Genomic DNA, 27,956 nt, shown 5'->3' with positions numbered 1-27,956 from the left:
ATGGCTGCTGTACATAGAGCCTGTTATTACCACCGCCGGCCGCCAGGGCGGCGCTGTGGCGGCCCCCCTGACTCCACGGAGCGGCCCTTCTTGTCGCGGCTCTCCTCTGCGTTGTGTTTTGACACGGGGAGCAGCGAGAAGGAGGGAAACACTGTGAGAGTCTCTGTGTTTCACACCGTGTGAGTTTAATGACTTATAACCCTTTATTATCACCGTTACTACCGTTATTATCATTATGTTAGCACTATGTTAGCATCATGCTATCATATCTACGTGTTTACCATGGAACTAATGCAGCGTTACATTACACTGCTCTGCTCTGTGTGGAGCTAGCTGCTAGGCTAGCAGCATGGCTACTGTGTTGTTGTGTTTGGAACTAATGTAAAAACCCCTCTGTCTGTCTGTCTGTCTGTCTGTCTGTCTGTCTGTCTGTCTGTGTCTCTGTCTGTCTGTCTGTCTGTCTGTCTGTCTGTGTCTCTGTCTGTCTGTCTGTCTGTCTGTCTGTCTGTCTGTCTGTCTGTCTGTCTATCTGTGAGTCTGTCTGTCTGTGTCTCTGTCTGTCTGTGTCTCTGTCTGTCTGTCTGTCTGTCTGTCTGTCTGTGTCTCTGTCTGTCTGTCTGTCTGTCTGTCTGTGTCTCTGTCTGTCTGTCTGTCTGTCTGTCTGTCTGTCTGTCTGTCTGTGTCTCTGTCTGTCTGTGTCTCTGTCTGTATGTCTGTCTGTCTGTCTGTCTGTGTCTCTGTCTGTCTGTCTGTCTGTCTGTCTGTGTCTCTGTCTGTCTGTCTGTCTGTGTCTGTCTGTCTGTCTGTCTGTCTGTCTGTCTGTCTGTCTGTCTGTCTGTCTGTGTCTCTGTCTGTCTGTGTCTGTCTCTGTCTGTCTGTCTGTCTGTCTGTCTGTCTGTCTGTCTGTGTCTCTGTCTGTCTGTCTGTCTGTCTGTCTGTCTGTCTGTGTCTCTGTCTGTCTGTGTCTCTGTCTGTCTGTCTGTCTGTCTGTCTGTCTGTCTGTCTGTGTCTCTGTCTGTCTGTCTGTCTGTCTGTCTGTCTGTGTCTCTGTCTGTCTGTCTGTCTGTCTGTCTGTCTGTGAGTCTGTCTGTCTGTGTCTCTGTCTGTCTGTGTCTCTGTCTGTCTGTCTGTCTGTCTGTCTGTCTGTCTGTCTGTCTGTCTGTGTCTCTGTCTGTCTGTCTGTCTGTCTGTCTGTCTGTCTGTGTCTCTGTCTGTCTGTGTCTCTGTCTGTCTGTCTGTCTGTCTGTCTGTCTGTCTGTGTCTCTGTCTGTCTGTCTGTCTGTCTGTGTCTCTGTCTGTCTGTGTCTCTGTCTGTCTGTCTGTCTGTCTGTCTGTGAGTCTGTCTGTCTGTGTCTCTGTCTGTCTGTGTCTCTGTCTGTCTGTGTCTCTGTCTGTCTGTCTGTCTGTGTCTCTGTGAGTCTGTCTGTCTGTCTGTCTGTGTCTCTGTCTGTCTGTCTGTCTGTCTGTGTCTCTGTCTGTCTGTGTCTCTGTCTGTCTGTCTGTGTCTCTGTCTGTCTGTCTGTCTGTCTGTCTGTGTCTCTGTCTGTCTGTCTGTCTGTCTGTCTGTCTGTCTGTGTCTCTGTCTGTCTGTGTCTCTGTCTGTCTGTGTCTCTGTCTGTCTGTCTGTCTGTGTCTCTGTCTGTCTCTGTCTGTGTCTCTGTCTGTGTCTCTGTCTGTCTGTCTGTGTCTCTGTCTGTGTCTCTACCCGTCTGTCTGTGTCTGTGTCTCTGTCTGTCTGCCTGCCTTATTTTCTGTCTGTCTGTCTATCTCCTGCCAGCACAATGACACAGACAGACAGACAGACAGACAGACAGACAGACTTGTGGGTGTGTCTGTGTAGGTTGTAGTTGTACTGCATTATGTCTACAGCATTATGAACACTGTTTAGTGCTCAGTGTGTAATAATGATACAACTTTATTATAAAGCACCTTTCATGACATGATGTGTTTTACAGAGCCAAACATAAATAAAGCAGAAGTGCTTTACAGAAAGAGCTATAATAATTTAACAAAGCAAAAAAGAAGAGCAAACGCAAAATAATTTAAAAATAATGGCATTCAAATAATGGCCAAAAAAAGGCAGCGAATCAGGCAAAACAGTGAGGACATGAATAACAACACAGAGATTTAAATTTTTAATTTTTACATTTTTCATTTTCAGTTGAACTAGAAGCTAGAGTGAAGAAGTAGGTGTTGAGCTGTGCTTTAAAGCTGTCCACAGAGGCTGCCTGTCTTAGGTGTAATGGGAGTTTATTCCACGCCGTCAGCCCATAGAAGCAGAATGCTGCTTCACCGTGTTTTTTATATGTCATTGTAGGCACCTCGAGCAGGTCAGCACTTGAAGACCTGAGGGGGCGGTTTGGAACCTATCTAGGCAGGCAGTCATAGAGGTAGGAAGGTGCCAGACCATTGAGAGCTTTGTAAACTGAACTAGTAAAATGATTTTAAAATCAATCCTAAAAGCAACCGGGAGCCAATGTAGTGAAGCTAGAACTGGAGTAATGTGTTTTCTCATCTAAGTTTTAGTTAAAAAAAAAAGTGTAGCTAGCAGCTAGTGTGTTGTTGTGTTTGTAACTAAAGTAAAACCATATCAGCTTGCTTTGTCTGTCTGCCTCCTGACAGCACAGACAGACAGACAGACAGACAGACAGACAGACAGACAGACTCCATTGGGCTTCTCTCACTGCTTCACCTTTTTCCTCTTTTGGTTCCAGTGGATTGATTTGAAGTGACTAATGGTCAGACATTTAGCTGGTTGTTGCTCATATCATTTGAAGTGTAATCAACATGAATGTTCTAAATGTTCTGCTGTCATAATGGGCTGGATGATGACATTCATGATCTTATTATGACAAGAGAGGCTGCACCTGTACCTCAGGGGTCTCCACCCTTTTAATTTACACCGGAGATCCCTAACCCCCATAACTCTGAGAGTGCACAAAATGGAACCAAATGGATCTGTAAGGGTCCATTTGGTTCCATTTCTACACTCAGAGATACGGAACTGTAAGGATCCATTTGGACCCCCCCCCCCCCTTCAAGGAACCCTGGAGGTCCCTGGACCCCACTTTGAGAACCTCTCTGGTGTGTAATGGCCTTTTCCCCTTTCCTCCAGTCGATTGCTTTAGCAACAAATGATCAGATACTAGTTGATTATTGTTGCCAACGTTTTGATCTGCATCTCACAAATTTCCACATTTCTGCTTCCAAATGGGTTACCATTATTATCTCTACCCATAAAAGCTTCCCTCTCGTATTAACTCATTCACTGCCAGACGTATTTCTGGCTGCGTTCGCCCGCTGCTAGCGATTTTCGTTTTCTTACCTTTTCAACTGGTTACAGAATATATTTATATATATACCGTAATATCCAGTATGATCGATCCCAGGACGGCTGCTAAGCACGTAGGCTATCACTGTGCTGTCGCGACCCCCCCCCCCCTGTCCCTTGATACAGGCTGTTGAATACAGCATGTCTCACCAAAATACAAGGGAAAAAAAGAGAACTCAAAATACAGCTGATTCCCCCCAAACGCTAAACAGGAAGTGGATGGGTTCCTTAAGAGGGTTCCACATGGACCACACTTTGAGAACCACTGGGTGTAGCAGAGTGTATCCAGTGAGCCAACATGCACAATATCAGCACCCTGACTCTGTTTGACCAGAATGGAACAGAGCCTTCATTAGTATCATTGTAACAACCAGAATGGAACAGAGCCTTCATTAGTATCATTGTAACAACCAGAATGGAACAGAGCCTTCATTAGTATCATTGTAACAACCAGAATGGAACAGAGCCTTCATTAGTATCATTGTAACAACCAGAATGGAACAGAGCCTTCATTAGTATCATTGTAACAACCAGAATGGAACAGAGCCTTCATTAGCATCATTGTAACAACCAGAATGGAATAGAGCCTTCATTAGTGTCATTGGCCCTGATTCATAAAGGGATTTGCGACCATATTTTGTACGTACCGGCATTTAGGACAAGTCGTACATATCCACCTGATGCATAAAGATTTTTTGGTCTGTGTTTTGTGCGTCAGGTGCGCACGTTCTCAGGTCAGCCCCGAGGCTGGCGTACCAGGGCTGAAATGTGCGTTTGTCTTTAGAATGCTTTATTCTTCATGTCAAAATCAATTACAACAGTGGCAAACCTCAAATAAAATATATAGCCTATGTGCCCAACATTTGTCAACACATATGTATAAAAAATAAAAAATAAATGTCAAACGATGTATTGCTTGTAGCCTATGCATAATATAGACATGATGTAGATTCCACCGCTTTTTTTTTATTTTCTAGGCTATCGGTTCCATTTAGAGCTGAGCCAAAGTGTCACATAATAATGAAAATAGGCTATAATTCCTTAATGAAACTGCGGAGGGACTGACCAGTGGCCGTGCCGCGGTATTAATTTGTAGGCTTATAGCCTACTGTAGCCTACTCTACTGTATATTGATCACATGAACGCCACACACAACAGCCTAATAAATGTTACCATCTGATGAGGAAACTATAGTGATGAAAGCTATGTCCAGAAGATCCATTCCCCATTCAGACGTAGGACAGTGATATATTAATCCAAAATTAACTAATTTAATCAATAAGTAATCAATAAGCTCTGGTCCATAATCGGATAGCAGCGTTCCACTTGTATGCCCTGGATTTATTTTCAACATCATCTTTTTGATAACGTGAGCAATGTTATATCCTTTCCAGGTTATTAGTCTATTATTTGCTGGCGGGGTTAAACCTTGTAAACATTACTCATTACGTTCAGCTGATCCATCGTGCAATAGTGGGACTCGCTTCCAGACAGATCAGAATGATGTTCAAGTTCTCTGTCAGTGTCAAGGCATTGCGGCCGACAGCTGTAAGTTTGGACGAGAAGTTAAACTCCGGTGTTGCCAGATTTTGTGAGAGAAATAAGCAACCAGGTCTATGAAAATAAGCCCAAAAGAAGCAACTGGCACTTAGGCCATTTATTATAAGCACTTTAATTAAACCGTTGTGAGCTTGTAGATCTGCTATATTTAAACAAAAATCTTGTAATACAATGTGGAATATTTGGAAGATTTTTTAAACTTTCTAACAACACAAATCTGCCTCCAGCGGGCACAAAACATTTTCAGATGGGGCCAGCCTACATATTAACTTGGGGGTCCATGACATAAAGATATTTGAGAACCACCGGTTAAAACAATTGAACAATTGTGAAGCAAGCCCAACCAACTACACTTTAGAAACAAGCCCAAAAAACTGCACCCACTTCTACCAATATTTACAAGCAACTTTACAGAAAAATAAGCGCAAATTCGCTTATAATAAGCGGACATGGCAACACTGTGCCGTAAAGTGACGTTAAAGTTGGATGCTGTTGGATGCAGACTTCGAGATTAATCAGATCCTACACCTGGTCATACGCACGTCTCTGTCATATACGACACCCCTTTTGAATCGCACGTCCGTTAGTGAGTACCAGAAATACGACCTCCTTTACGAACTTCATTTACACCATATTTACGACCCTCGTTATGAATCGGGGCCATTGTAACAACCAGAATGGAACAGAGCCTTCATTAGTATCATTGTAACAACCAGAATGGAACAGAGCCTTCATTAGTATCATTGTAACAACCAGAATGGAACAGAGCCTTCATTAGCATCATTGTAACAACCAGAATGGAACAGAGCCTTCATTAGTATCATTGGTAACACTAACACTTATTAAGGAGGAGGCTGAGGCCCAGTTTCTTTACAAATGGCTGCTGTGCATTGAGCCTATTCTGTCGCCGGATCAATAAAAGTCTGTCTCACCAGGTTTGTAACCTGGTGAGATGACAACCACCTTGTTCTCAACGTGAGGAAGATACAGGAGATGGTGTTCGACCCTAGGAGTATTGGTGACCACAGGCCTGTGGTCATTCATGACTCGACCATCTCACAGGTCTCCTCATAAATACTTGGGCATTAGTATTGACAACTCGCTAACATGGAATACACATGTGGACAGTCTCTGTAGTAAAGTACAGCAAAGACTGCATTTCCTCCGCCGTCTTAGGGTTCATGGTGTTGACCAAAAGTTTATGTTAGTGTTCTACCGAGCGTTCTTGGAAAGTCTGGTCAGATTTGGCATCACAGTTTGGTTTGGCAATCTCTCAGTGCAACTGAGGTCCAAATTGCTCCGATTGGTGCAGACTGCAGGGAAAATCATAGGAGTAAGACAACTCCCCTCTCTGCAGTCTATTTATGAGCAGGCCACGCTAAGACAGGCTCAGAAAATAGTCAGTGATGCTACCCATGTTCTACATGGACAGTATGTAATGATGCCCTCTGGGAGATAGTGAACCTAAATGGAACTATGTCAGATTTAAAAAATTGTTTGTACCGGTGTCAACTAAAATGCTAAACGAGGCTCTGAAACAGCATTGACCGTGAATAGCAGATTGACCACTATCTGTGCACTGTAAATGTTGTGTGTCCCACCCCCTGTTATGTACTTTGTATTTTGTCTTTGTCATTGTTTTATGTGTGGCCGCAGCTGGGGTGAAAGCCCAAGACAAATTTCCTTCGGGACAATAAAGTTTACCTTACCTTACTCTCTGTATCTCTTTTTCTCTCGCTCTTTCTCGCTCTTTCTCTCTCTGTCTCTCTCTCTCTGTGTCTCTCTGTCTCTGTCTATGTCGCTCTCTCTCTGTGTCTCTGTCTCTGTCTCTCTCTGTCTCTCTCTGTATATCTCTCTCTCTCTCTCTCTCTCTCTCTCTCTCTCTCTCTCTCTCTCTCTCTCTCTCTCTCTCTCTCTCTCTCTCTCTCTGTCTCTCTCTCTCTCTCTGTCTCTCTGTCTCTCTGTCTCTCTCTCAGCGTGTCATGATGTCATCAGAGGAGTACACCATAGACATCCAGCTCACAGAGCTGGGCTTTCCTAACATCATGCTGGCGTCCTCGGACACCTCCTCCCCCCCCTCCTCCCCCAGCCCTCCTCCTCCCCCCCAGTCGGCCGACGAGGAGTCCCCCCGGGGGGGCGTGGCCGACGTGGTCGCCCGGGGGGCCCCCGGCGGGGGTCAGATCCAGATCTCCATGGTCCGCGGGACCACCCCCACCGCCACGCGCATGTCACAGTCGGCCTCGTCGCTGCCTCCTCCCGCACGGAGAGGGGGAGGCGCCTCCTCCTCCACGCGCCCGCTGGTCAACGGCCTCGACCGCACGACCAGAGGACAACCTGGGAACAGACAGGAACACACGGCCACGGGACAGGTACAACTTTTACCGTTTAAAAAATGTATCTAATTAATTTAGAGGCTTTGTAATTGATTAATCACAATTAATCGCATTTCAATCGCATATCAATATAGAGCAGTGGTTCTCAAAGTGGGGTCCGGGGACCCCCAGGGGTACTTGAGGGGGTTCCAGCAAAATGTGTTAATATAGCGTCACAATAATTATGACCTTTTATACTATTAAAAAATAGCAGATCTACAAGCTCATAGCGCGGCACCGAGTGCCGCGCTATGAGCTTGTAGATCTGCTATTTTTGAAAAATTGTGAAAATGTGTGCAAATCTTTGAATATATATATATTTTTTTATGCGAACATTCTTAACTCAAATCTGTGCTTCTGGGGGTCCCTGGAACAAAATATTTGAGACGGGGGTCCGCAGCCAAATACATATCATTTTGGGGGTCCTTGGCATGAAAAAGTTTGAAAACCCCTGACATAGAGTACAGAAGTCCTGACGTCACTCGTTCATCCCCTGGGTCGTAGAAGTCATGTCTCTATGGAGAATAACATTGGGTCATCATAGAATCGTCTCATATAAGAATTGTGGTCCAAAAAAATAAACAAACTGTCTCGGCCATATTGTCAGGGAGGAGGTTCTGTATCGTTTATGATAGTCAGTCACTTATATTTGATACAGTCTGTTTCTGGAGAAAATGTAACTAATTCGGCGGAAATAACATTATCGTTTTCTCACCGTCAGTTGATGCTTCATATCCATAAGAGTCAAACCGCCGGGTCATTATTATCATGTCATATTAAACACGTCTATGGGGATTCAGAACGGGGGTGGAAAACCGCGAACCAGGTAGACAAGCATAGGATGTGTAAATTATGCCAGACTTCGGTGCTCTGTTTGACCTGAGAACAGTGAAAAGCAATTTTTTTTTCAAATGGATTTTGGCATACATCTTTAATGTTTATGTACTCAAGAACTGTACTTAAGTACAATTTTGAGGTATTTGCACTTGACTCTCGAGTATTTCCAATTTCTAATACTTTTACTTACTACTCCAGTAACTCCACTACATCTCAGAGGCAAATGTTGTACTTTTTTACTCCACTACAATTATTTGAAAACTTTAGTTACTTTGTAGATTTCGATTACTATTTTAAAACATACAGTAACCATGTGAAAATAGCAGATCTACAAGCGCAAGGCATTGTGAGCTTGTAGATCTGCTATTTTCCACCACTGGAGGCTGGTAGAGTGTGTTGTTGTTACTGTTTTTTTTATAGTAGTTTAATTAATTATTAATGAAAATCGCGCACATGTGACCCACACCACATGGTGGCCCTACTATTTACTATTCAGGCATTTAGCAGACACTCTTTATCCAGAGTGACTTACAGTAAGCAAGGTAAACACAGGCATCAAATGCATGAGCCCAATTCCAATACTCAAATTTCTGCCTCCTCGCTTGTTTTACGTAAGTAAAAGTATCAATACTGCAATGTAGAAATACTCCGTTACAAGTAAAAGTTTGGAATTCAAAATCTACTAAAACAAAAGTATTGGTATCAAAATGCACTTAAAAGTACCAAAAGTAACCGTACTCATTATGCAGAATGTCCCATTTCAAATGTATAAATATATTTGAAAAATAGCAGATCTACAAGCTCACAATGCGTCGCATCGCGACGCATTGTGAGCTTGTAGATCTGCTATTTTTCAAATGGCTGAAATGTGTATATATAGGGCTGAAGTGGTTAGTGTATGTTTTCTAATAATCAAAATCTACAAAGTAACTAGTAACTAAAGTTTTCAAATAATTGTAGTGGAGTAGAAGTAAAAGACATTTTTAAATAATTGGTTTTCTAAAATATTTGCTATTTTTGTAAAATGTATGAAAAAAATTTCAACATGGAAACGATTACGACGATTATGCAAAAAATAATTGCGATCATCTCAAATAATTGCTATCAGACAATGATGTTATAATCAGGGGGTGCACATAACTGGTGCGCAAGTGTGCATGCGTGGTCAAAATGCATGCTGCGCGGCACATCAGACGAAGGGAGGTGCTGCTCGCGTACCAACAGCTGGGACCGGAATTTACTTCCTGAAGCCACACTCACACATTGACGGTGAAGCACGCGTCCGCCCCTATACGCGCCCCATACACACCCATATGGGGCGGTGGCGGAGGGGGACGCATGCTGCACGTGAACGTGTGAGTGTGGCCTCGAGTCCTGACACAGCCAGTCGCACACAGCACGCTGCTGGCTGCGTTACAGGCACTCGTCACCGATGATGAACGCACCGTGATGTGGTGCCAAATATGCCGTGAACATCAACATAGTGCAAACAATTGATAACAGGAGCAGGCAAGTTATACACGTATCCCTCTTTTATCCATCCTGCGAGACGTGTCGCGGCAAAACGTATTTAATTATTTATTTGGTGCGCACCAAGTAACATTATCCAGGCGCTCCCCTGAGAACTAGTAGTCCATGAGCCAGACAAGATTTCATTATCGAAAGAGTGGGCAAAACCAAACCTATATTAAATTGTTCATAGGGTCAATACGAGTAAATAAATATATGATAACCTCTCCACAGGAGCAGCTTTTTCATATTTATCACACATTTTGTTATTTTCCCCATATGTACATGACAGGTGAAAAAATGACAAAAAACATCCTGAGTTGATTACTTACATGAAGACAATGATTTATCGTATTACAAGTTTTCTGAAATTGTATATTTAAATATGCAAATTAGGCATTTAGTCCATGAGCCTGAGCCCCAAAATTGAGCCAGATATTGAATATTCCCTCGTTAAAAACCTTTGACTCCAACATCTTAACAAAATGAAATAAGTATGTTGACTCTGGCTTTGTCCAATGTTCCACTGTTGATTCAGGAAAGGTATGCAAATGTGGGCATATTTTCCTAATGCCTAATTTGCATATTTAAATATACAATTTCAGAAAACTTGTAATACGATAAATCATTGTCTTCATGTAAGTAATCAACTCAGGAAGTGTCATTATGATAACTCTTTTTTAAATGTTGTCATTTTTTTCACCTGTCATGTACGTATGGGGAAAATGTGTGATAAATATGAAAAAGCTGCTCCTGTGGAGAGGTTATCATATATTTATTTACTCGTATTGACCCTATAAACAATTTAATAAAGGTTTGGTTTTGCCCACTCTTTCGATAATCATTGCTCAATTTTGGGGCTCTGGCTCATGGACTATAGACCCATGGAATAAAGTTCTCAGTCACCAAGACTGATGTCAGTCATTTGGTATGCTATGGAAGCATGTTGCGCAGCAAAAATAGCCGATCTACAAGGTCAAACTAGCAATATGTCCTGACTCCTGAAGCATCTTCCACAATATGTTAATCGTCTCGGATATTTCATATAAAAGTAAAGGTTAAAGCCTCAATCTGTGATTTCTTCACATGGTTGGCAGTATGTAGAACAGCAGGAACAATATTACTAAAGCATCCTAATTGTAGGGTGCGTTTCGGAAATACAGCACTGAGCGCACTGGCCAATACAAACTAATAGGCGAGTGCGCTCCGGTGCGCAATTTCCGAACGCACCCTTGTGTTAATTGTTTAGGTATCGGCGCTAGTGTGTGTGTGGGGGGGATCCTTTCACACTGTTTCACAAATCGCACGTTATGACATTTTCAGTCGTGAGATTTTATTTTGCTTTAATCCATGTAGACCAAAAGAAGTTCTGTTGCACCCCTTGGATATAATTGTGACATTTCTCCTGCCGGTGCACCAGGCCTACGGAGGAGCAGCAGGACGGCCGGGGGCCCGAGGGGGGGGCGTGGAGGTGGAGCTGGAGGAGGAGGAGTCGGACTCGGACGACAGCGAGGTCTCCGAGGTGGAGGAGGAGGAGGAGGAGGATGAAGATGTGGAAGGTGAAGGTCTGAACGTGGACATAGGTATGATGTCTCATCATCCACTCCTGGTTTAAATCGCCCAAAGCATTTGTTTGACTTGCTGCTTCCACTGTGTTTTTGCCGTCTGTTTATTTCTCCCCTTAAAAAAGCACAGAAGTCCTGACGTCACTCGTTCATCCCCTGGGTCGCGGAAGTCATGTCTCTATGGAGAATAACATTGGGTCATCATAGAATCGCCTCGTATAAGAACTGTGGTCCAAAAATAAACAAACTGTCTCTGTGATATTGTTAGTCTCGCGTTACCAGACTGTTGCCTCCCACAATTTACAAATGTTTCTGGGCATACAGTCGTAAGGGGAAAGCGGATGCCCCTCCCCTACCCACTTCCGTTTTAGCATTGTGCAGTGACGCAAAGGAGTCCGACTGGAATCAACGAATCTCATAAACATCGTTTATGTCTACTAGTGTCTTCTTTCACAGTTTTTTCGGCGTTAATTCCATGATACCTTTCTCAGTTTTCTGTGATAAACAATCCTCGCACAAATAACATGAATCTACCGCTCCTATGACTATGCTTCCGCCTCGGTTCTGTTTCCACTGGGACTACAGGTCCGCGGGCACCGCGTCGTGATTGGTCGAATGTTTTTCCGGTCTGAACAACTTCCGTTACGCAGCTTTCGGGAAGTGGAGTTCCAGACTCTATATAGCATTCAGAGATTGTGGAATAGTTGTCTGGTGACGCGAGACTACCATATTGTCAGGGAGGAGGTTCTGTATCGTTTATGATAGTCAGTCACTCATATTTGATACAGTCTGTTTCTGGCGAAAATTTAACTAATTTTGCGGAAGTAACATTATGGTTTTCTCACCGTCAGTTGATGCTTCATATCCATAAGAGTCAAACCGCCGCGGTCATTTGTTTATTTTTGGAACACAGTTCTTATTTGACGCGATATTAAACACGTCTATGGGGATTCAGAACGGGGGGGAAAAAACGCGACACAGGTAGGATGTGTAAATTACGTCAGACTTCGGTGCTCTATTGGTATTGTGTTTTATATGGTTGGAACGCCTGATTAGTCACCTTCACAACCGGTGTTGATTTTGTCCAATAAAACCGACGAAAAATGTTCGTCGACTACCTTATTTCTCTAAAAAAACAAAATAAAAACTAAGCCACGATAACTAAAACTAAGACTAAATATATTCAATATATTTTTTATTCAACAAATAAAAACTAGACTAACATGTTAGTGAGGGATCTAGTGGAGAAGAGATCCAGTAGAACTAAAAGACAAGTCATTTTATGTTTGGTTGCGCTCGGGTGTTGCGCTCTGAAAATAGCAGATCTACAAGCTCACAACGTGTCGCAGCGCGAATAGCCAAAGAATAGCCAAAGAATAGCCAAAGAATAGCCAAAGTGTCAAATAATGCTTTATTTTTTAGCTCAAATCAAAAAAATTACACAGATGTGTCCCAGGTCTTAATGTGTCTCTCCTCTCCTCTGTCCTCATCAGAGTCCACATCAAGAGAGTACCGCTGCAGTGTGTGTGTGTGTGTTAATGTGTCTCTCCTCTGTCCTCATCAGAGTCCACATCAGGAGAGTACCGCTGCAGTGTGTGTGTGTGTGTTAATGTGTCTCTCCTCTGTCCTCATCAGAGTCCACATCAAGAGAGTACCGCTGCAGTGTGTGTGTGTGTGTGTGTGTGTGTGTGTGTTAATGTGTCTCTCCTGTGTCCCCATCAGAGTCCACATCAGGAGAGTACCGCTGCAGTGTGTTTGTGTGTGTGTGTGTGTGTGTTAATGTGTCTCTCCTGTGTCCCCATCAGAGTCCACATCAGGAGAGTACCGCTGCAGTGTGTTTGTGTGTGTGTGTGTGTGTGTGTGTCTCTCCTCTGTCCTCATCAGAGTCCACATCAAGAGAGTACCGCTGCAGTGTGTGTGTGTGTGTGTTAATGTGTCTCTCCTCTGTCTCCATCAGAGTCCACATCAGGAGAGTACCGCTGCAGTGTGTGTGTGTGTGTGTGTGTGTGTGTGTGTTAATGTGTCTCTCCTGTGTCCCCATCAGAGTCCACATCAAGAGAGTACCGCTGCAGTGTGTGTGTGTGTGTGTTAATGTGTCTCTCCTCTGTCCTCATCAGAGTCCACATCAGGAGAGTACCGCTGCAGTGTGTGTGTGTGTGTGTTAATGTGTCTCTCCTCTGTCCTCATCAGAGTCCACATCAGGAGAGTACCGCTGCAGTGTGTGTGTGTGTGTGTGTTAATGTGTCTCTCCTCTGTCCTCATCAGAGTCCACATCAGGAGAGTACCGCTGCAGTGTGTGTGTGTGTGTGTGTGTGTGTTAATGTGTCTCTCCTGTGTCCCCATCAGAGTCCACATCAGGAGAGTACCGCTGCAGTGTGTTTGTGTGTGTGTTAATGTGTCTCTCCTCTGTCCTCATCAGAGTCCACATCAGGAGAGTACCGCTGCAGTGTGTGTGTGTGTGTGTGTGTTAATGTGTCTCTCCTCTGTCTCCATCAGAGTCCACATCAGGAGAGTACCGCTGCAGTGTGTGTGTGTGTGTGTGTGTGTGTTAATGTGTCTCTCCTCTGTCCTCATCAGAGTCCACATCAGGAGAGTACCGCTGCAGTGTGTTTGTGTGTGTGTGTGTGTGTGTTAATGTGTCTCTCCTCTGTCCTCATCAGAGTCCACATCAGGAGAGTACCGCTGCAGTGTGTGTGTGTGTGTGTGTGTGTGTTAATGTGTCTCTCCTCTGTCCTCATCAGAGTCCACATCAGGAGAGTACCGCTGCAGTGTGTGTGTGTGTGTGTGTGTGTGTTAATGTGTCTCTCCTCTGTCCTCATCAGAGTCCACATCAGGAGAGTACCGCTGCAGTGTGTGTGAGCTGACGCTGCCCTCCAGCATCAAGCTCCAGGAGCACATGAACCTCCACACCGGCACACGGCCCTACTGCTGCGCCGAGTGTGGCAAACGCTTCTGTCAGATCTACAACTACAGGTTACACATCACACACACACATCTCTGATCTTTGAGTTCTCAGTCGCCATGAGTCACCACTGAACTCCCATAAAACTGCAGGTCTGCTGCAAGTAACCCCCCTGTTCTTTTAAAATCACAGCTTAATAAACCTTTTGTTTGCTGCTGCCTTTTATTCAGATTCTTCTGCACTGTAATTTTACTCTTATTTTAATAGTTAAATGCTTTGTTTTTAATTGTCCTTTTATATAGTGTGTTTCATTTCTGTGTCCTGAATAGTTGTTCCCTATTAAGGAGATCAGATGGGTGTTTAACTTATTTTTTTGCTTTTGTTTTTACTAATTCAAATGCTGTTTACCCGTTTTATAATTTAGTTTTCTTTGCTTAATATGTATATGTATGTTGCTTTGAATGTGCCATACAAGTAAACCTGCCTTGTTAAATGTCCCTTACAAGTAAACCTGCCTTGTTAAATGTCCCTTACAAGTAAACCTGCCTTGTTAAATGTCCCTTACAAGTAAACCTGCCTTGTTAAATGTCCCTTACAAGTAACCCCGCCTTGCCTTCCAGACTCCACCTGCGCACGCACGCCCAGACCAGAGTGACCAAGCCCGTGGTCTGCCGCATCTGCCTGAAAGACTTTGACACGGAGGTCCAGCTGCAGTTCCACTTCACGCAGAACCACTTCGAGAAGGAGTTCTACGAGTGCGACCTGTGCAAGCGCATCTTCACCGACCTGCGGCTGTGCGAGCAGCACATGGAGTGGCACCAGCGCAGCGTCAGGTGCGAGACGTGCGGCCGCACCTTCCACAGCGACCGCTCGCTGAAGCGCCACCGGCACAAGCGCTGCCAGCGCACGTACAACTGCACCGACTGTCCGCTCAAGTTCTCCCGCAAGAACGCCCTCCTGAAGCACAGCTTCACCCACCTGGGCCTGCTGCCCTACACCTGCATCCGCTGCCACAGACACTTCCGCCTGGCCAAGCTCTACCGCCAGCACAAGTGCGAGCCCCAGAGCATCCACTGTGTGGCGTGCCTGAGGGTGTTCTACAACCAGGTGCGGTGGTGGTTTGTGAAAGTTAACGTTTACTCAAGTGCCATAATTAAGTAAAATCTTTGAGTAGGGGTGTGCCGATATATCGCGATACGTTTTCGTGACGATATGTTTCGTTTTGGAGGAAAAAAAAAGATTGTTTTGAAAAAAATCACACCCAGTGTGAAGTGGGCGGTGTGTGGTCATCACAACATGACTCACTTAAAAAAAAGTGAGTCATGTTGTATAATAATAATCAGGCATGCAAACAGCCCCGAGGTGAAAAGGGTGACAACATGTTGTTGTTTTTTTCGGGTCAGGTGTCACACTATTGCCCTATTTGGATTCAAAACGGCTATTGTAGCTGAAAAGCTACAAGTTTGCATGTCTGAATAATGCAAAAACAGAATTATTTGTTTGCACATTTGCTTTTTTTCTCCCCCATATATTTTCATAATAAAAAAGTGCGTATCGTATCGAAATCATATCGAAGTTGTGAGCCAAATATCGTATCGTATCGTTTGGTGAAATTAGTGTATCGGCACACCCCTATCTTTGAGGTACTTTTACTCTACTGGAGTGTTTCAAATTTTCAGTACTTTTTACTTCTACTCCACTACATTTCAGAGGCAGATATTGTACTTTTACTCTACTACAATAATTTTAAAACTTTAGTTACTTTGTAGATTTTGATTATCATTACAAAACATATATTACCCACTTCAGCCCTAACATACATTTCGGCCATTTGAAAATAGCAGATCTACAAGTTCACAATGCGTCGCGATGCGACGCATTGTGAACTTGTAGATCTGCTTTTTTCAAAAGATTTTTATACATTTGAAAACTTGTGAAATGCAATATTCTGCATAATAAGGACTTTCTACTTTTGGTACTTTAAGTACATTTTGATGCCAATACTTTTGTACTTTTTACTCAAGTTAATTTTGAATTCCTTTTACTTTTACTTGTAACAGAGTATTTCTACTAGGTAGTGTGTACGATACACTAATTTCTAATTTCACGATACGATATATCGCGGGACGATATATCGGCAATAGGGCTGTCAAATGAATATTCGATATTCGAATATTCTTCGAATATTGGGAAAATATGCATATTCGAATATGAAAATTAATATTCAAATTAAAAAAAAGTTTAAAATAAAAAAATGTTTATTTGACAGGGACAATACAAAAAACAATTATGAAGTTACTAGAGTTTCGGGGGGCTACGCCCCCCTCAACCCCAGCCGCGCACGGGGCCCAGCGTGGCCGTGTGTATATTGGGGGACCCAAATCGCCGGAGTGAAACTGTGGAAAAGTTTTTTTGAAAAAGGAAAAAATTTGAAGAAATAATATTTGTTATGTTTCAGGGGGTCCACAGGGGGTCCGCGGACCCCCTGATGGTCCACTGACCCCCTGTGGAGTGTTGGGACGCGCGGGGACACCCCTGGAACATTGCGGACCATTTCGGTGTTTTTTTTTTTGTCATGAAGGTGGTTGCTTGTTTCTGGCGCAGGCTGTGCAAACCTGGCAACCCAGCGCATGCTGCCGCACGTTTAAGTGGCGTAGCGTCATGAGGGTCAGTGGGGCCGTGGCTCGGTCAGTGAAGACCCTGTAGTGCGGATGATATGTGGCATAGAGGGGCAGATTGTAAATCCACAGAGGAAACATCCGTGGGCTACCATTGGTTCAGCGATGTGTGCGGTCGGCCTGCGGGCCCTCCTCCTCCACCAATGTGCAGTATTGAGAGCCCTGACGTCACAACAATTGGAGCGATGGGCACTGCACAGTGGTTGGTTAGGGTACACCTAGGGCCCAGGTAGAACCCAGTTAAAGCCTGCATGGGCAAACCCAGTTAGGACCCGCCTTGGTCCCACATAAACATGGCTAGTTGGGGCCCACCTAAGGGCCAGGTAGAAGCTACTTATAGCCTGCATGGGCATCGCAGTTGGGACTGAAGTGGATGCCGCTGACATTGCTGACATGGGGTCCATATGGTTTAGGCCACCTTGAAACCATATGGGAACTACGCTGGCATGCTGGCTGTAATGCAAACGCAGCATCATACCTGCAGTGTGTAGTTTGATGTTGTGTGTGTAGCAGATATACCTGCAGTGTGTAGATCAATGTCCATAGGAAAGTCAATGCCCAGCAGTGTTTTTTTTCCCCAGCAGAGTTTCTAGTGTCTCTGTGTCTCTCTGGAAGAGGTTGCACATGAACTCTGCAGCCGCACTGAGGCGCTCCAACACAAACACTCTGACATTAAGCTGCTTCACACAACAAACATCAGCACCACGCTGCTGTTTGTCCAAAAGACACAATATCTCCTCTCCCACTGACGTCATGTGTTCATTTATCGACAGCCGTACAGACTCCTTGTGACACATTTTACGTCGTTTATCCAGCTCTCACTGACTCTCCACATCGGGCTGTTATTTTGCTGCGATCAAGTCAACGATGTGAGAGATTAGCTATCACAGACGGACGGACAGGGGGTGAAACATAGTCTTGCGCCATGCCTTTCGGCCTGGCGGAGACAATAAAAAACCGAAAGTAAAGGAAATGGCCATTTCTGCAACAGAAGTAGTCAATAAACTATGCTATGAAAACATGGGCCACATTGGCAAAGAATGTAAGAAAGAGGCAATCATGTAGAAAATAGCCGATCTCCAAGCTTACAAAGCCTGTCAACGTGAGGCGTTTCGAGCTTGTAGATCGGCTATTTTCACAATATTTACTTGTGGAACGGAGTCAAACAGAATGGGGGGGTCTCAGATCAAGTACGTGTATTTTGGGGGGGGGGGGGGGGGGGGGGGGGGCGCGTGAAAGGGTTGATAAACACTGCTGTAATGGGAGCGAAATTATCTGAAATTACTACATGACCATAATGCAGCCTAACATGCGTTGCACGGGGCGGTCCTGCCATTACGTTAGTTACTGTAGTTGCTGTGGAGCTACATAGTTCTCCAGAAGACACACACAAACATACACCATCTACAATGGCCGAACTGAGCAGCAATATAGACATTCACCACACGAACGTGCATTGTTGACAAAGTGATTGCACAGCCGCTGCAGGCATGACAACCAGGTTAGCGTTAGCGACATGGCAGCTATCACAGCGCCCTGTCCGTCGTGCTGCAACTGCCTGTGATGGCTACAGCAGTAACAGCAAGCTGTCTGCGATGCCATTGTCTGGAGACTGCTCTTAGCGTGACACGACCAATGAGAGTGAGCGCTGTAGTTGTTGCTAAGATACGGTGGCGTCTCTGCCCCATAGCTTGTAGATCTCTCACACATGATTGGCGTAGGCTGCGTTGCCAGGTCTGACTTTGTGTCTAAGCAATGGTCGGCTTATTTTTGCGCGCCTTTGGGCTCGTTTGCATTGTGCGCACGGCAGCGCTTGTTTAGCGTACGTCAGCGCGACGTGGCAACGGACGTGGCAACGTGAAAGGTGATTGGCTGGTGAAAAGAAACACCCGACGTTACACCAGAAATGGTGCCTGGAGAAAATGGTGACCAAAAAAAAAGTGTGGAAAAAAAGGAAAAAACCCCCGCAGCGGCTGGCTGCTGTTGTGGTGATGAGGTCGTGCGCACGGTAAACGGTACGAAGCTGGCTCCCCTTCCGTTTTGTCCGACATTTGGTGAGTAGAATTAATTATGTTGCGCGGTGGAAACGGTGTAGTGAGCAGTGAGATGTCCCCTGCGCGAGGCGTAAATTCAGCGCGGGCGCCGTGGCGAGTCAGTAGGCGACATGTGGTCTGGCGGTGCGTTGTTTATTCGATAACAGAGCTGTGGGGTGTCGCCACCAAGGGTGCGGAAGTTGCTCGCCATTTATATAGTTAGATAAAAACAAACAAAAGATATGTTTTACTTAGGGGTGTGCCGATATATCGTCTAGATTTGTCATCTAGGAGGGTTATTAAACAAATTTAGCCGGGGTGTATTTTTAAAAGGGGCGGGGAAAATTTTTGAGAGACCAAAATCCAAAATGGCGACCGTGAAAATTAACTTTTTAATGGTTTGACCTACAAAGATGTACAATACATGGTTTCAGAGCTTATTATGGTCAAGGAATACATATTTGGTGTTTATATAATGATTTGACCTATTGTTGACCTTCAAATGCAAGATGGCTTGCAAAAAGGTTTTTCTTTCAAAATCGTCACAGAGCCTTCTTATTAGGCTCTAATGAAAGCTCTGCTCATGAGTTGAATAATATACAGTATAAGTACACAGAAGTAATCTCTGAGGTCAATACAGTCAATGTTTGTGTGTAAACAACAGTGAGTTGCAGTTTCCCATTAAATAGTGTAGGCTACTGAGAATATGGTGTCCAGTTCATCCCATCACATTTTCATAATGAAACAAAAATAAATTAGCACTATAGCCCAACATAACATAGTATTCTGTATGCAAAGCTAGAAAGGTTAGTTGCTTGAGGTGAATCTAAATGTCAACTCATTTGTCACCCTTATTTTATAATATTGCTCCCAGTGTTTCCTGTCTGTCTAGTTACTTTTACCTGCCTTGTCTAACCAGCCTTGTGATTTTGCCAGTGTTTCCACCTGTGTCCTCCTAGTCCCCCAGCCTATCCCAGTGGTGATTGTCTGTTGAGTTCACCTGTGTCCTATTAATCCCTGTCTATTTAAGCCCTGTGCTTGCACTGTGATTTTATTGGTCTGTAGACCATTGTCATGTGAGTCCTTGTTTATTGTGCTCAAGAGTCTTGGACTTATGAGTGTCTGCCATTCCATTGCCCTTGAATTGCTTGTAGGTGGCATAGATGTAGGACATTAGCTGGTGGAAAGGTGGAGGATTGGGAGGATGTCCTTGAACATTTCTGGATGGTCACCAACAAGAAAGGAGAATGGAATATTATTCTGCCGCATGGCCTCCACATGTTTCGCCATTATGTCATTCACCACTGACTTGCTTGGAGGTTCATTGTATGTTGTGTGGTAATAAGGCTTGCTCTTGTTGGGTGGTGGATGACAGCAGGACTGGGCACCACTGTATCCTGGAACTCACTGGTCTTCAGGTGGTGGTCTTGTTCCATGATTGTCTACACGAGACAGTGCATGACAGAGCGAGCACGCTGTGGAGCTGACCCATCCACTGGTGGATCTACCCTGGGACGAGCAGGTGGCTCACTCTTGCTACCAGGGGGGCATCTGTACTGGCAAACCTTTGTTAGTTCTGCACACTTCTGCTTTAGCTGTGCAGAGATTTCCTTCTTCTTGGTGAGCTTTTCAGCAGTCTCTTCACCTGGTTTCTTTTCATAGCTCTCTGGCTGCATGTACATGACATTTGTTCGATGGACTCCTGTAGACTTACCTGTCATAGTGTCAATCTTCAAGTCGTCATTGTCGATGATCACAATAGCTGGCTTGCTGTCTGCGATCTCCTGTGGGCAGGTTGCTGATGCCTCCACATCCATCAGAGCCCAATGGTCATAGAGGAGCAGTGTATCTGCATAGCTGATGCAGACACCGCTCTTGTGCAGAGTGTCTACCAGATCTTTACTCCTTGTCATGCCATGGACATTTACGCCCAGGTTGATAGCAGAGCTCTGCAGTGTGCTCGCTCTGTGATACATGCACTGTCTCGTGTAGACAATCATGGTACAAGACCACGCCCAGTCCTGCTGTCATCCACCACCCAACAAGAGCAAGCCTGATTATCACACAACATACAATGAACCGTCAAGCAGTGGTGAATGACTCAATGAATCATGGAGAAACATGTGGAGGCCATGTGGCAGAAGAATATTCCATTCTCCTTTCTTGTTGGTGACCTGCATCTACAAGACACTCACTCAGCTCAAGGCAGAGAAACCAGAAATGTTCAAGGACATCCTCCCAATCCTCACCTTTCCACCAGCTGATGTCCTACATCTATGCCATCTACAAGTGATTCAATAGCTCTGGAATGGCAGACACTCTGGTTACAGCAGGGGTAGTAGTGGAGGGGATGGTAGACCAAGCACTACGAGGAAAGCACTACAGATGGGGCGTGCGGTGCATCCTGCTCTGGAGAGAGGTTCTTATCCAAAATCAAATGTCCAAGAATCTTGAGCACAAAAAACAAGGACTAACAACCTCACATGACAATGGTCTACAGACCAACATAAACACAGTGCAAGCACAGGGCTTAAATAGACAGGGATTAATAGGACACAGGTGAACTCAACAGACAATCAACACTGGGATAGGCTGGGGGACTAGGAGGACACAGGTGGAAACACTGACAAAATCACAGGACTGGTTAGACAAGGCAGGTAAAAGTAACTAGACAGACATGGAACACTGGGAGCAATACTATAAAATAAGGGTGACAAATGAGTTGACATTTAAATTCACCTCAAGCAACTAACCTTTCTAGCTTTGCATACAGAATACTATGTTATGTTGGGCTATAGTGCTAATTTATTTTTGGTTCATTATGAAAATGTGATGGGATGAACTGGACACCAGTAGCCTACACTATTTAATGGGAAACTGCAACTCAGTAACTGTTGTTTACACACAAACATTGACTTTATTGACCTCAGAGATTTCTTCTGTGTACTTATACTGTATATTATTCAACTCATCATGAGCAGAGCTTTCATTAGAGCCTAATAAGAAGGCTCTGTGACGAATTTGAAAGAAAAAAGAAAAAAAAACTTTTGGAGCTCATAATTGGCAGCCATTTTGCATTTGAAGGTCAACGATAGGTCAAATCATTATATAAACGCCAAATATGTATTCCTTGACCAAAATAAGGTCTGAAACCATGTATTGTACATCTTTGTAGGTCAAACCATTAAAAAGTTCATTTTCACGGTCGCCATTTTGGATTTTGGTCTCTCAAAAATTTTCCCCGCCCCTTTTAAAAATACACCCCGGCTAAATTTGTTTAATAACCCTCCTAGATGACAAATCCATTGAGAAACGGACCTTCGCTCTCCACGGTCACGGAAGTGCCACAGATGACCCAACTATATTGTAGCTGAAAAGCTACAAGTTTGCATGTCTGAATAATGCAAAAACAGAATTATTTGTTTGCATTTACTTTTTTCCTCCCCCATATATTTTCATAATAAAAAAAGTGCGTATCGTATCGAAGTTGTGAGCCAAATATCATATCGTATCGTATCGTTTGGTGAAATTAGTGTATCGGCACACCCCTAGTTTTACTGGATCCAAGCACTCAATACATCGTTTTTTGTATTGTTTCTGTCAAAAAAAAAAGAAGAAAAAAAAGAATATATGTATATATATATATATATTATATATATTTTTAAAATATTCGAATATCATTTCTGAGGAAAGTTGACAGCCCTAATCGGCACACACCTAATTTCTACATTGCATTATTGATACTTTTACTGAAGTAAAAACAAAAAGTGAGTACTTTTTTCTTTCCCACCCCTGACCACCAGGTGGACTTCCAGAAGCACAAGAAGGACACGGGCTGCTGGGGCCACCAGGGCTCCAAAGGAGACGAGATCCGCTGCATGGAGTGCGGCAAGAGCTTCGCCACCAAAGAGGAGCTGAAGAAGCACGCCGGCGTCCACCAGAGGCTGCTGTCGTGCGCCGAGTGCGGCAAGGGCTTCCACTCGGCGCTGCTGCTGATGTCACACATGGGCGGGCACGCCGGCCAGTCGCCCTGCCTGTGCCAGCGCTGCGGCCTGGGCTTCCCTCACCAGCAGGAGTACGACGGCCACCTGAAGCACTGTGGGCGAGCGCGTCCTCCTGCAGTAAGTCCTCCTCCTGGAAGTGGAACCCATGCTGAGCCTGTGGGGGTTACAGCGAGGGACTGTCACTGTTATTGTCTCCGCCAGGAGACTTTGTTTTCACTTTCCGTCAGCCAAGCAAACATTGGTCGAGCCTCACGTGACACTTGACAATACGGTGAAATAGTGCGATCTGATTGGCTAGTGACGTATAGCGGCCTATAAATACATGTGTCACTTTGAAAGAGTCTTTGCCTCTTTCAAAGTGAGGTAAGACAGGAACAATCACGAAATGGCTGAGAAATGGCGGATACTGTAACAATTGGATAGGACACTTACACAGACAGGACAGATAGGACACTTACACAGACAGGAGGGATAGGACACTTACATAGACAGGACAGATAGGACACTTACATAGACAGGACGGATAGGACACTTATACAGACAGGACGGATAGGACACTTATACAGACAGGACGGATAGGACACTTATACAGACAGGACAGTTATACAGTAACTCCAGGTGGGGATACCAGTTTTATCCAACTAAGGTTTGGATAAAACAGACGGATAGGACACGGATAGGACACTTGTGTCATGTTACTATGACACAGTAACATGTTCTAATTAGAACATAAGAATTAGAACATTCCCAACATTCCCAACACAAGTCTGCTGGCGGAGACTTGTGCTCCGAGGAGCACTTTTTCTAGTTATTATCATTGTCTCCGCCAGGCCGAAGGCATGGTGGAGAGTATGTTTTCGATCCCGTCCCGCTGTGTGCCCCCCCCCCCCCCCCCTAGCCAAGCTAACATTGGTCAAGCTTCACGTGACAATATGTTGAAAGGGTGTGCTTTGATTGGCTAGCGAGACGCATGACGAAATACATAGGTGTGTCACTTCGCAACATTGTTTACATGTTTCGAAGTGACATCAGTGCCATCAGCCAAGCTAATATTTAGTCAGGGGATATTAGCAGAAAAAGTTCCAATCTTGGAATAAATTCCTTAACAAAAATCCTCACCAATGTGTTTGTAAAGGTGTCTAGTAACACATCTCACAAAGACTGAAATCTAGTTTCCCAGTTTCCCCACACCTATCCATCAGCCAAGCTAACATTGGTCAAGTGACACGTGACAATATGTAATATTGACAGGATTAATGGAGAGTATCTCTTCCTCTCCGTCCGTCTCTATGTGTCCATCTGAGAACACCCAGCATTGGTCAAGCTGCATGTGACATCACAATATGTTATATAAATAGGTAAGACAGGATCAATCAGGAACAGTACTTTCCAGTACAAATTACCCGACCGTGCGTGTGTGTCCGTCTGAGAACACCTAACATTGGTCAATGTATATCTATATTACATATTCTGATGTAATATAAATAGCTTAGACAGGATCAATCAGGAACAGTACTTTCCAGTACAAACTGAGATCACAGAGATCACACAATGCAACTAACTCCCAGTACGCCAACTGAAGAAGCAGAAACTCATGGTCTGAAGCTTGGTGTAGTAATAATGACTGTTCGATGGTTGATTTGATTGTGGTTGCTTACCACCTCTGTATCTCATTACTTATTGCTATAATAATATAATTGCTATGATATAGTAACATGTTCTATCTTTGGTAAGAATTAGAACATTTCTAGAAAACTATGGTTAAAGATAGGGTAAGTGATTTCCTTTGGTTAAAATAGCACGGGTCCGCTGGCGGAGACCTGTGCTCCGAGGAGCACATGTTCTAGTTATTATTATAATAATGTTACAGCGAGGGGCTGTCACTGTTGTTGTTATTATTATTATTAAGTGTGCCTGCCATGCAATGGCAAAACACACTTATTGTATTCCGCCATACTTAATAATACATAATATTCTTCCCGCGAAACTTCGTCCGACCACTCCTGCCGCACGGTCCTGTGCGGCTTGGCCGGGAATTGTGCGCTTGAAATTTTGTTGCCATTTTCGACCACCCAAAAAAACAGTTAGGTCCTGGGTTCGATTCCTGCCGGGGACGCTGTGGGCGCTGTGGGCGCTGGGGGCGTGTTCTCTCCTCCGCGTCATCAGCGCCCATACCCTAGGTGGGGTTGGTGAAAGGGCCTACTCTGTGTCTCCTAGGGTAGTTAATACCCTCACAAAAACATGCAGTAATCTTGGTCTCTATACTGCCTCCCCCATGACAGCCGGGGCGCCTGATGGAGGGGAAAGGAACTGGTTCGAATAACGTGTTCCTTCCACGTCCTACCGGGGAAACTCCCCCCCCCCCTGTCAGGTGATAAGAAGCGGCCTGCTCGCTCCTCATGCATTGAAGGAGGCATGAGCTTCAGCTTGGGCTCTCCCTAGGCTGGCAGAGGGAGAGTAGCGCCCAGGATTACATGGGCAATTGGCACTGGGTGAAAAATATGGGTTACAAAATCGTGGGATAACAATTCAAAAGAAAAAAATAACAATACATTCATTTATTTCACCCTACCTCTCCAACACAAGGTTGCACAGACTTAGCGAGCTGCAGGCACACTTAAAATGTCTAAGAAATGTTGTTTCTAGTTATTATTATTATTATTATTATTATTATAATAATAATAAATCTAGGGGCTGTCTTCATTATTATTATTATAACATTACAGCTGGGGGCTGTCACCATTATTATGACGTTTCTGTCGTTTTTTTCAGGGTGCTCCAAAGAAACGTCCACCCTCCTCAAAGACTCCTGCTCCCCCAGCTAAGAGGCCCATGGCTGGGGTCACGGAGCCCACGGCCGGGGTCACGGTCGTACCGTCGGTCCCACAGAACTCCCTGGTCTCGGTGAAACCCGCCGTCGTTCCCGTCTCAGCTAAACCCCCCTCGGTAAACCTGGCGGTCGGTATTTCTTCTGGCCTTTCCAACGGCCCCACCCTCAGACTGGACCAGACTTGCGCTCCGCAGGGCGTGTCGATCGGAGGCGGCCCGGCGGGCGGCGGGCCGTCGGGCGTGTGGCAGATCGCCCTGGACAAGAAGCCCCCCCCCGGGGCCAACCTGGTCCTGTTTGTCCCCGTGGCCTCGCCCTTAGCCAACGGCCTGGCCGGCATCAACCAGGCCCACCAGCCGCTCACGATCCTCCAGCCCCATCAGCTCTCCATGGCGCTCCAGTCGGCGGCGGGCGGCGGCGGCGACGTGAGCGCAGCACTGCACAAAGCTACCTCTCTGATCCCCGGTCTGATGCCCGGTCTGTCTCGGCTGACCAACGCCGTCGTGACGCAGCTGCAGGCCGGCGATCCTCTGGGGTTGGGCGAGCGTCAGGTGGACGACGGCGCGGACATGATGCCGCTGGACCTGTCTACGAAGAAACCTGCCCCAGTGGAGTCGACCCCCTCCTCTCTGGTAGAGGAGCCCTCATCCTCTCTGGTGGAGTCTTCGTCCTCCTCTCTGGTGGAGGAGTCCTCGTCTCTGGACGCTTCTCGGGCTCCTGTGAAAAAAGAACCGGAAAGTCCAGAAGAACTGCTGGTGGCCGACGGAGAAGCAGCATTCCAGTGCACTGACGCTGACAGCAAGCAGCAGCAGCAGCTCTCAGAAGTGAAGAGGGAACCACGGCTAAGGAGTGTGAGAGCAGACGGTGACGAGCCTCTAGAAGTGAAGTCTGAAGTCGTCACTGCTGCTCAAACACAAGCTGGTCTAGATACTGTTGATGAATCTATGGATGATGTAGATTCTGCTGCTGGTGAGCTAACGGTTGATCTAGATGCGGTTGACGAAACTACAGCTGATCTAGACGATGATACTGGTGAGCTAACAGTTGATCTAGATGATACTGGTGAGCTAACAGTTGATCTAGATACTGTTGACGAAACTACAGCTGATCTAGATACTGCTGCTGGTGAACCAACAGTTGATCTAGATGATACTGGTGAGCTAACGGTTGATCTAGATGATACTGGTGAGCTAACAGTTGATCTAGATGATACTGGTGAGCTAACAGTTGATCTAGATGATACTGGTGAGCTAACAGTTGATCTAGATGATACTGGTGAGCTAACAGTTGATCTAGATGATACTGGTGAGCTAACAGTTGATCTAGATACTGCTGCTTGTGAACCAACAGTTGATCTAGATACCGTTGATAAAAGTACAGCCCATCTAGATACTGCTGGTGAATCTAAAGCTGAGTTAGATACTGCTGTCGACGAAACCACAGCCGATCCAGATACGGCTGGTCAAACTAAACGCGATGCAGACGAGGTAAAGAAAGAGCCTGAGACTCCGTCGTGATGACGATGTAGATCTGTAGATCCTTCAGGGCCATGAGAGTCAGACAGGAAACGTATTTATGTAGCGAGAAGAAGAGAGAGGAAGTTAAAGAGATGAAGAGAGAAACGTGTACACGACCGAGGACTCAACAGAGCGCTCTGACGTCTCAAGGGTGATTTATACTTGGGGAAATGGAGGGTTTACAAACTCACCACAACAACGCGTTGTGAGCTTGTAAATCAAGTGTAAATCCGGCGAGAGGGTAGCTGACACACTCCTATGCAGGTTCAACATTTACTGTACTTTAAAATGATAAGAGGAATATATAGCCTAGATAGAGAGCCTGTCCTTCTATCTATTGTTTTGTAATGTTTTATTTTAGTTTGGCTTTAGAGCAGTCGGTTCCCAAAACCTTTTAGCTCGAGACCCCCAAAAGAGAAATGTGAAACGTCTCTCCCCCCGGGACCCAAACTAGTGAAAATAGCTCGATCTACGAGCTTGTAGATCTGCTAATTTTCACTACCTCTTAAAAGTAGATCTTTTCCCCCCTCTCTTAACTAATGGGTTTCTCTTTTTTATTATCTTTTTTTTTTTGGAATTCTTTTGAAAAACGTTTTGTATTTGTTTTTAAAATTGGGATTTTTCTTGGGGAATTTGTTTTTGGAAAATTAATAATTAAAAACAAAATGTAAGGAAACCAAAAATAAACAGGGTATGTACTCACAACCCATAGAAATTGGTTCCGCGACCCACATATGGGCCCCGACCCACTGATTGGGAAACGGTGCTTTAGAGAGGCGGGGAGCTGAGGGGGGTGGGGGGTGGGGGGGTTATGGGGGGGG

General features: G+C 45.0%; 1 protein-coding gene across 1 annotated transcript; it reads left to right on the top strand.

The window, feature by feature from the left end:
* Nucleotides 1–27,903, top strand: LOC311039146 (uncharacterized protein; the record flags this gene model as incomplete). Its single annotated transcript, XM_084048795.1, has 7 exons — nt 1–177; nt 6,868–7,260; nt 11,030–11,192; nt 13,997–14,147; nt 14,697–15,183; nt 22,591–22,908; nt 25,564–27,903. 7 exons carry the CDS (start codon nt 1–3, stop codon nt 27,133–27,135), a joined length of 3,261 nt encoding a protein of 1,086 aa, XP_083904921.1. The 3' UTR covers nt 27,136–27,903.
* Nucleotides 27,904–27,956: the final 53 nt, after the last annotated feature.

The sequence above is a fragment of the Gymnoscopelus microlampas genome (assembly GCF_963454915.1).
Source record: "Gymnoscopelus microlampas genome assembly, chromosome: 3".
Classification (NCBI taxonomy): Eukaryota; Metazoa; Chordata; class Actinopteri; order Myctophiformes; family Myctophidae; genus Gymnoscopelus; species Gymnoscopelus microlampas.
The sequence above is the reverse complement of the archived record's forward strand: the minus strand, read 5'-3'. Positions and strand labels throughout refer to the sequence as shown.